The sequence below is a fragment of the Drosophila subobscura genome, chromosome U (assembly GCF_008121235.1).
Source record: "Drosophila subobscura isolate 14011-0131.10 chromosome U, UCBerk_Dsub_1.0, whole genome shotgun sequence".
Taxonomy (NCBI): Eukaryota; Metazoa; Arthropoda; class Insecta; order Diptera; family Drosophilidae; genus Drosophila; species Drosophila subobscura.
Window position 1 is genome coordinate 7,491,642 of NC_048534.1, and position 10,796 is coordinate 7,502,437.

The window sequence follows — 10,796 nt, forward strand, 5'->3', positions numbered from 1 at the left end:
AGCAGTGCTTAAACTTTAACTTCTAAATATTCTCACCTGTCTTTCCATCACACCCGATAGCTGCTCCCTTTCAGCATATCGATAGTATCCCGTTAGATTTGCACCAAGTCTCATCGTCACTTCGTAACGAGTTTTTCCGCTTCGTGCTAAATTGGGGTTACTTCTCAGTACCGAGTAACTCTGACTGGAACTGGAAGTAGCTCCGTTGTAATTGTCAAAGTCGCAGGCCTGATGACAATCGATGGAGCTCGCATTAATAGTGCAACCTAGAAAGGAAATGCAAAAATATTTGATAGTTGTTGCCAGAAAAATGTCACAAAAATGTTATAAAGGGAATCCTTTGCTAACTGTAAGTAACTACCAGCTGGCTACCACAAAAGAGAACGGTATGGGAGTCTGTAGAAGCTGTATAAAAGTCCCAAAGTCAGGTGAATATAATTCGAAGAATGTTCTTGGCATGCACTTGGTGCCAGTTGCTTCTGCCCATTCATTTTATTTCATACCTGAGATTCGAAATCGATTAAATTGAAATTTTTCATTTACGGAAACTTGCTAGTTTTCAACTTTGGCTTTTCAGAGGAACTTTTGCAGGTTTTGTAGAATGCTAATTTAATTATGATTCATAATATCTCACATTTGCAAAATGCCGATGAAGACTCCCAAGTATTCTCTTTTAGCTCCACTTTGCTGGAATTTTCAGGAATTTAAGCTTCAACATTGTTGGGTGGTCTTGTTTTCTGTGCAAGTGACATGGATTTTTACTGCTTTGCCTGCAGCAACGACATGAAAATTGGCAAGGATACCATCCAGTGACAACCTGAGGTTTTTCATGGCCCCCCTTGTTTCTCTTTCACTGCTTTCAGTTGCAGTTGTTATAAATTGTTATTATGTTGTCACGCACTTGTCGATTAAATGGTTCGAGAGGCGCTTCCAGAGGGGAGAGCGACGACCGCACCCTCCGCTTGGATGTCTCTTCATTCCATTGTACATTTGTATGTATGTGTGTATGTGCATAGCATTGGTACCTCAGCTGGCATTGAGTACATTCTTAATAATAATCATTTCCCTAATTACATTTTTCCACTCTAACAACTTTGCTCTTTGAAATGATCTGCACCACTTTTCTGCACTGGCGCCTATTATGTTTATATGTAAATACATGTCACATTAACATTTATTTTTGCACTTACCCTGCGTTGTCCTTTTTATTTCGGGTATTTCACATCTGGTCCCTTTGTACCCCACTGGACAGTGGCAAGTTATGGCCGCATCGCCGATGTGCCTAAAAGTGACGATACAAAAAGGTGTCTAAGTGCCAACATAATCTATATACACAAATATAAATGTATGTTTGCATTTCTGTATGCCTTCTTATTACGGTCCATTCAGCAAATAAAAAAACAAAGAAAATTACATCGCGTCTCTTGCGTACTGTAACTGTTAACAAAATGCTGTGCAAAAAAAGCAGCGAAACGGGAACGCTCTCTCTCTCTCTCTCTCCTTACAAATAAGGTGACATCATCACCACACCTGCTCTCTTTCGATCCTTCTGCAAGTTTCTCTTCACTTTAGCGCTACTCTCTGAAAGCCGAGTGAGCGAGTTGGAAAAGTAAATGGTTCTCTCTACAGCGGACCACGATGAAATTATACAATGCATTCGGTGTATTTCTTCTAGTTCCGATCTGCTGTAAGCCATTCCATTATGTACATAATAAGTATGTTTGTTTTGCAGTTATATTATATTGATTCTATTGCTTTTTTATGCGCAACAAACAAATTGAACTGAAATAGTTTCATATGGTGTATACAAAAATAAATACACTAAAGTACTTGTGTGGTGTAACATATGTATATGTACATACATATTTACTTACTTGCAGGTTCCACCGTTTTGGCACACATTTGTGTGGATGTCTTGGCATAACGGACCGTGGCCACAATCGCTGCCGCTGAAGCCTGGAAAACAGGCGCAACCATACGAACTGCAAATAAATGTAAAACGGGAGTTGTGAGCACGGTTCCGTTACTATTTGTGTTGGCCCCTCTGGTCAAAGCTGTTAAACTGCGCTGCGGAGCTGTCAGCCCAGCACACACATTTATGTACATTTATATGTATGTACATATGTACATATGTATCTCTGATTTTGCGTCTGTGCCTGACCACAAGTGATGGGCTGTCCTGATTATGACTCATAAAAGTTGTATTTTGCTGCATTCATATGTAGTTATTTCAAACTCATCTTCAAAACAAATCAACAAACATCAACCACAGATATTGGGGTCAAACTACTTAACTTTTTTTTAATTTTACTACATTATTTAGGGCAAGACAACTCAAAGACACAAATCAAGATTGCAAGAAACACTTTATGAAAAGTTTTGGATAATTTGGCGGGTACAAATCTTTGAAGACTTTCAATAATAACAAATACTTATTTATCTCCAAACTTTTCGCATTTAATATGCTACATTTTTTTTCTTAATAGTCATTAAGATAATCGTAAAGATTGTTCTCTTTTGGTTCAACTAAATTCGAATTTAACGAGAAAATCATTCTAATTGATCTGCTATTAGTAACTATTAGTAACATCTGTCGCATTCTATCTGTAATATTGTGAACAAATCGAACCATTAATAAAAGTGGCCAAATCGTCATAAATATCCGCTTAGGCAGAAAGAAAAAAAAAAAGCGAACGGCCGGGCCACAGCAGATAACAAAAAGTGGCGAGAACATTTTTCATGTCACAAAACATACTTTTATTTTTATTTGTTCAGTCGAATTATTTGAGGTTTTATTGTGTAATTTTTGGTTTATAAACAGTTCCGTTCAACCAAAATGCATACACAATGCATGTGTACATATCTTTACATTTTCTCGGAATGAAGTCATTTAACATTTATGCAAATGGAAATGTATTGCTTGGATGCGGGAGAGTCCGCCATAATATTTACCTAATACACTGGCCTTGCTCTTACATCTGTGTTGAGTGTGACGGCTTGCACGAACGAGTTGGTGCTATTGTATTGCGGAAATTAATTGCCTCTGTGTTCGGACATCTGTGCAGCTTACAAGTCCAAGCAGCCCACTGCCCGGCATCACTTGCACTGCTTGCTCTGCCCTCTGCTACGGAAATGTATTATATTCCCATGCATTAGCTGTTCGACAGAATGCTTTATTTTAAAGTTATCGACATGAGTTCGTAAAGGATTTCCTTTCCTCCCTGCTGTCATTGAAACAGGCTTTGCATTTTTTATATATCATTGAAAATCACCTGCAGCTGCTGGCTGGCTTCATTCGTGTTGCTGGCTCTCCGCTTTTTCTAGGATTTTTTCTCGCGCTTTTCTGTATATTTTGCGACATGTGCACTCCCCCAGTTTTTTCGCACACAAAATATTTGGCGCACAGCATTCTATTTTTAATGCCCTTTTTTTATTAAAAATTAAAAGTTAATACCTACGGCAGATTTTCATAGTTCTCGGAGAGAAGGAATTGTTTGGACTGCATTTCGACTCCAACTTAAAATTGAATTAAATTTATTCAAATTTGAAATTCGAACAATTAAAACCGCTTGCCAAAAATCTGCGACTATTTTATAGGACTCCACTCGAGAACTGCTGACAGAGCACACAATATGATATGCTTGACTGCTTTTGGCTAACCCAAAAAGCAAACCCATACGACTGTCGTCTGTCCTGGCTACTATGTCATATCCCTCGCCAACATTTTCTACATTCTCGCATCGATAACGAAGAAAGAGTTGATGCACAGCGCTCCAGTGCAGAATGGGATAAGTTTGTACTTAGTTGGGCAGCAGCTACAACTGCACTTTAGAAGAATTTTGACTCAAAGCCAAAGTGCATGGACAGAAAAATATGGAAAGCAGCATTCATAAAGCTTTACACAAGCGTGTACATACATTTGTACATACATATAAAATGTACATTCATTCGCATGGCAATATCTGTTCAAATCTGCTAAAATGAAATAAAGTTACAATAAATTGTTGTGTGACGGTAAAGGGAATCGGTTTGAAGAAGTAACATCTAAATGCTGGCAATTACTTTTTCACCCTTTCAAATAATGCAATAAAATTGTATTTGATGTGTATCCTAAGTGTAAAGGTGACAGAAGGTGTAGGGATTGTTGAATGCAGGAAATGTTTAGTGCTTCCTTTTCTGTGTACAAATTATTTTTGAACACTTTTAAATGCTTTTTTTTTATCACTTCAAATTTAATCATTTAATTAAACCTTTGTGTATACCCTGGTATTTTTCTTGTCATTCAGGCATTAAATATTTGGCACATCTGTGTCAATATCGAGAATTTTTATAAGTATGTATGTATGTACATACCTACATTTACATATTTAAATATGTATGTACATAAGTTGAAACTTTTCTTGTTAATCTGAGGTGCGTACACGTCGCATGTGCCCAAGTAATTCAGGAAAATTAAAAGTTTTCATTGAGGCGAATTTTTGAAGAGATGATCTGACCCAGAAATGAGACCAATGTTCCAAATTTGAGGCCAAACCGAGCTTAATTGCAATATGGCTCCGCCTGTAGTCCTTGTGTCCCTTTTCTCGACTTTGGGCATATGAAAATGTTTGGACCTGACAAACAATGCACGAGGCGCAGGCAAGCGAATCCAGAATGACACTGACACGGATACCATGTGGCGAGCTGCACATATGTAAATATGTACATATTTATGTACATATGTACATACAGCGGTGGCATCGATATACTCCACCTCCTGCGTCCTTTGCCTTTTCGTTGGTTTTGGTCACTGAGCCCTGATCTCATTTGGTGCTGGCTTTTTTTTGTTGCTTCGCCTTTTTGTTATTAAAGCTGTATCAGACGCAGATCCAGAGCCATGGGCAACGCACATTGATTGCTGGACATGTCCCACTCCCACTCCTCCCATCCCTTCTGCTGTGGCATGGGGCGGCACACACAATTTGCCGCTTGAAAGTGGCCTAATTCTGAGTGGATGTCATTGCCGTTGCTGGTGCTGCTTCCCCTTGTTTACCGATAACTGTGCTGGTCTTTAAAAGGGTTGCCAATCAGTTGGATGGGAGCCTGCCTTTCCACACACTCAAAATGTTGTGGCAGGCAATCCAAAGAGCAAAAGGCTCGCATCTGTTCTACAGATTTCTGCACAAAGTTTAAATTATTAAATCAGATCAATATGGAACTTTGTAATGACCCTCAAAGTACACAACTTTTTCAATTTGGCTTCTCTTAATAAACATATAAACTTGGGCCCTTAAAAAAGCAAAGAAAACCAAATTGAATGCCCAAACGAAAAAGTATTTAAAAATATAAATTGGTTACGGCTATCTGGAGTTTTGCGGTGAGGCGCAACAGATTTTCATGCATGCAACAAATAAAAGCATTACAATTCATGTAGAAATGCAAACGTCATCAAAGTGGAATGGAAAAAAAGGAATGAAAAGGGAATGACAAGAGCAGACTTCATTCTGGCTGAGTCTGGCGAATTGTTTATGCTTTATTGTTTCTGGTTGCCTTTTTTCAGTTTAAAGAAAAGATGATATGTACAGATGATTTATTAAGCACTCGAACTGCGCGGGTGTAGAATTCTTTGTGATTATGTATGTATCTATGAAGAGTGTAATGTGGTATGTATGTACATATGTATGTAGAATCGAATGTGTATGTTGACTCACGTGTACCGGAATGTACGGGGGTGGGTAGAATACTGATCTTAGGCATGAAGAAACTATATAAGGAGGTCTCGTCGGTGGCAGAGTTACTCGCTACTTCTGCTTATTTTCAAATGGTTAATCAGCACACTCCATTGTCGTTGCCCTCACACTTACAGCGAGAGAGCCCTTCCACTCGCACTTTTCACTCGCACGTTCTGCTTATTTTTGCCGACGAGACCTCCTTGTATAGTTGCTTCATGATCTTAGCTTAGCGGCTGGCTGCCCGCCAGCTCGCGAGCGCCTGGAAAGAAAGAGAGCGCGGGAGCGAGCTTCGGCTGTTAGCAACAGTTCGCTGTTAACTCGCTGCTGCTACTTTCAACAAATAACGAGAAGGGACGTGTGAGACGCGTCTTACGCGTCACAACTTTTATACCCGGCACTCAGTACTACATCTGCACTTTAGCGGTTATTTGTCCAATTTTACATTTTTTCTTCATCTGTCATCTACATCAACAACACTACTCACGCCAACACGCTCCTTTAGCTCGCCACCCTCCCCTATAGACACACACTGCAGAGTCGCGGCAGAGTCAGCGGCAGAGGAAGCGGCAGAGGCAGCGGCAGAGGCAGAGGCAGTGACGTGTCAGGGGCCAGGCCATAAACAGCGCGAAGCAGATTGTGAATGCTGCGGGACGGGGTGGGTTTGGCTACTGCAAATTAATTTCTTCATTGTGGCTATAATAATGATCCAATCGTATCCCAATTTGGTGATCTGATAGATATGGTCATTCCCTACGGAATGGCGTTTTTAGTTTTCTGCTATCTTCAAAATTGTAGATTTGGGAGGTTTTCGCCCTTTTGCGGAGGCGGAAGGGGGCTGTGGCTCATTTTTGAAATACACTTGTAACAGTGTGAGCATACAGAAGTCTGGATGCAAAATTTTGTGGCTCTAGCTCTTATAGTCTCTGAGTACTAGGCGCTCATCAGGACGGACAGACGGACAGACGGACAGACAGACAGACAGACAGAGACTCGGCTATTGATGCTGATCAAGAATATATATACTTTATGGGGTCGGAAACGTTTCCTTCTGTGCGTTACATACAACCGTTATGTGCACAAATACAATATACCCTATTTACTCTTCGAGTACCGGGTATAAAAAGCAAAGCAAAGATTTTGTTGAAGGTAGGATTCAGTAGTAGGATTCAGGACTCGTCGCTGTTATCGCCTTCTTCACTCGAAAGTAATTTTTGCATCCCTGCTCGAAGGTTCCTGCTGTGTTTACTACTTTGCTTATCTAACGCACGTAGACAGAGAATGGTGAGGAGGCGGCCCTTATTTGCCTCTAGTTGGTAATTAAGTTACGGCCCGCTACGTGTCTGGCGCGAAATTATTTATTTTAGACGAACGGGGCACTGTGATGAAAGGTCCGAAACACTCCGAAACACTCACAGTTCAGACACAAAGAAAGTTCAGCTGTCACTTTTGTATTAATTCTCCCTTGTAGCAGCACAATTTGCTTTGATTTGGGCATTGATATTAATAATCAATTAGCTGATCGAATGGCCTACCAATTAATTATAATTATGTTAAGTGGAAGTGAAGTGGCAACGTTTGCTTTTGCTTTGTGTTGCACCAAATGCCAGACAAAAGTTTTTTGTAGTTTGATTTTTTGGGGGGTCATTGTTGTGCTCAGTGCTAATTCGGTGTTAAATGCTTTCAAAGTGCTTCAATTATATTTTTTAAAGGGAGTTTTATGTCGTTTTTGTATATTCACATGTCTTTCATGAATCCGGAACAGAAAGCACCTGTTCAAGTAATCAAACAGCAGAACAATCTGTCCCCGATTTAGCCTGGAATGGGAGTACATATTCCAGAAGCTCCTCACGCTTACCACCACACGTCAAGCTCAATTGCAAAGCTTATCCATAAAACCCGTTTACCTGAATTCTGTCAGAGCAAATGCATCACGCTTTCCAGCTTTTCTTTTGACTCTTCTGTTCGCTTTTTACACTCTTTGAATATGTTTTTTGTTTTTTAAATGGCGATGCTTTATATTGTTTTGGCTCCTGTCCGGGTCTCCACGCTGGGGATTTCAGCAGGAGGTGGGCGGCAGGAGTACCAGCAGCTCCACTCATTGAAACATTACAAATGTATGGCTCCCACGTGGGTTAGGTTGTTGGAAGCCTTCAATCGAGAACCCAAAACAAAAATGCAAAGCCGAAACATTTCAACAACTTTTGCAGAGGAAAGACAAAAGGAAAAGAGATTGATGTGCAAGCAGTTGGCAGCTTCAACCGCTACCTTTCGGGTTATTTTTTGGCTCCATTTACCATAATTGCTATCTGTGTCGAGTGTAACCTCTGTGTCCTCTTACCATTAAGCGTATGAATAGAAAATATAGTCAATAATTAAAACTAAAACCTACCCATAGTCCGCGCTGGCATAGCAATTTCCCAGGAAGCGGCATTGGAGCGTATTGCACTGCGTTTCCTTCACCTCGTGCTGCACCTCGTAGGTGATGTTGAAGCCGTAGACATCCAGCAAGCGATCGAGTGCCCGCAAGTGAGTTCCGTCCAAGGTGGCCATGGTGAATCGTATCTCCAAGTACTGGCTGTGGAACTGCACCCAGGAAACCTGCGTTACCTCGTCTTCGGTTAAGGTGAAAACGCGATGTGCTGGCACCTTGAAGTCATCCGAGTAATACATGTACTCGGTGAGCTTGAGGCCGCTCAGCACGTAGAGTTGTGTGAGATACACGACTATGGATACGTTTTCCTTGGCCTGAGATATGGGCAGATCGGAGGCGTCGATTATCCAGACGCATTCGATTGGCGTGGCGAAGCGAAGCGGAAAGTTGGGCGTTTGAATGATGCCGCTCCTCGCCTTGAGCACACCTCCGCACCCGGAGCTGCTGCCATTGATGGCTCCAGCTCCAGTTAGGCGTGAGGGAGTTCGCTGCTGGTCGCCCGCAAAGGCGTTCAGGGAAAAGTTGTGCTTGGCCGCCGAGAAAGGCGGCGGAGGCGGTGGCAGCGGTACGGCGGGCAGCGAAAACTTTTGATCCATGTTGTGGCGGGCATTCGGCTGATTGTGTTTGTCTTCCATTTTGTGCTGAGGTGCCACTGGCAGCAGCATCGCCAGCAATACCATCGTTGATAGCCCTACAGCCTGTTTGTTCAGCAGCGACATTTACTTGTCCTTTTGTTGTCCCTTGCACCTCGTTTCAATGTATTTCAGCTCGCAGGAGCTACCATTTTCCATGCTTTGCAATAAGGACATGCGTGCCAGTTATAGTTTTTGCCTGCTGCTCATTGACATCTGGGCCGCTTTTTCAACTGCAAGTTGGAAGGAGAAAAAAGAGAAGGAAAGATCAAGTCAAATTTTTAGTTAAACCCATTTGGACAGCTGTCGTTTGCATTTGAATAACTGCCGCCTGGCTGCTGGCTGCTGGCTGCAGGATGCTGGCAGACCCGACCCATATTCTGTCAGCGTGAAAAAAGCAATTTGAAAATCCACTAAAAGCGGCGGCTTCAAATGGCGTGGCTCGCGTGGAAGCTCTAGCACATCAATCATGGCTTCATGGGTGTCGTGAAACGTGGACGGTCATAAAACAAAACACACCAAAAGTACTCCCACTCGTACTCGTTCCCGTACTCACTTGCACGCCTTTCAAATTGTTTTCCCGTATTTCGTAGCTGGGTTTTTAAGCTCTGAACTGCGCCCGTTTTTTAGCTCTCATCTTAGATGTCCTGAATCAGTTCGGGTTTACCATAACATAATGATTAAGATATGTTTTCAAGTGGCTTTGGAACTATCTTTATCTAAAGCGAATCGGCTATGCACAGCTTTAATCTTATCAGCCCCAGATAAATGTGCGCGAAGCTCAGAAGCAAATGCAAACATGACGATAATTAGCCTGTCCTAATCGCATATGTACACATTATGACTATCAATATATAAATGTAGATGTGTAGCACATAAATAACTCAATACCCAATCAAAATGTAAAGTGCCAAATCCTTTTGCAATGTGGCTCTTAAGCACACATCAATTATTTATGTATATGTTGGGCAATCTCTGTGAGTTCTGTAAATGTAGCTTCCTGCAGAAACGGACATTTGGGAATTACAAGGGTGGAAACACATTTTTCGCGAGCCTAAAGCATACTTTAAGGCGTCACCAACAAGAGAATCGAGGGAGAGAGAGAGAGCCATGGAAATTGCTTTAGTTAAACATTTTAAAGCGAGAAAAATAAGATTTACATTGAGAAAACTTTCATAAACATTACAAGATACTTCATTACATTATGTCTCAATCAACTTGCTACATTTATTTTGTATAAATATCCTCCTGCTTTTGGCAACACTTGAACGTCGCGCCCCTGCTTTCTGGGCTAAAAGCGAACGTCTCGCGTTTAACAATGACGCCTGCCTGGCATGCCCAACACTTCTCCATAGATAAGAGCACTAGGCAGGCACTTCAACTGATAAACCGATAAACATAAAGCTAGTCAGCCGTTGCCGTTGCCGTTGCCGTTGCTGTTGTCGCTGCCGTTCTGTGGCTACGCTGACGCTGGCGTTGGCTGCGGCCCGGCGTTACCTCGTCGGGCAAATTGCCAATTTAAATTGTCCACATTAAATTAGTCGAGTTATCAGCTTCCACAGCGGCAGGTGTACGGGCGGAAAAGTGTACGCATCGGATCGGATCGGGGCCGCAATAAAAGCTCTTTTTTTTTCGCCGCAACGCTTTGAGCAGCCTTGAGGTTTGGGAATTAAGTGATTCAGAACTCCAAAAAGCATGGTGCGAAGCCATTTATGACACATGCTGTAAAATAACTGACCCAACTGAGTTCCCTCTGAGTTTTCAAGTCGCTTGTTAATTATTCAAAGATACAGCCTGATACATGACCAGTCTGCGTGTTTCGCTCAAGTGTTTCGTTGAAAAAGTAGAGCCAAAAAGAAGAGTGATAATAAAAATCAAACAGTGAGAATTCAATGAAAGTCTCCCGAGTTCGGAATACTTTCAATTTATATAAAGTAATAAAAATCAACGCATATATCCAACCTCTTCGATTGCCTGGCATCGATATCTAATCAATAAGATTTGCCTGACATATTCTCAAAT

General features: G+C 41.6%; 1 protein-coding gene across 1 annotated transcript in view; it reads right to left on the reverse strand.

Moving 5' to 3' along the window:
• Nucleotides 1–9,002, reverse strand: part of LOC117900601 — a 59,971-nt gene extending 50,969 nt beyond the window's left edge. The window contains exons 1-4 of the mRNA XM_034811013.1: nt 8,101–9,002; nt 1,875–1,982; nt 1,191–1,282; nt 37–266 (exon numbers count right to left, since the gene is read on the reverse strand). Of these exons, the coding sequence (XP_034666904.1) occupies nt 37–266; nt 1,191–1,282; nt 1,875–1,982; nt 8,101–8,861 (1,191 nt within the window). The 5' untranslated portion in view covers nt 8,862–9,002. The remainder of the gene's footprint in view (nt 1–36; nt 267–1,190; nt 1,283–1,874; nt 1,983–8,100) is intronic.
• Nucleotides 9,003–10,796: the final 1,794 nt, after the last annotated feature.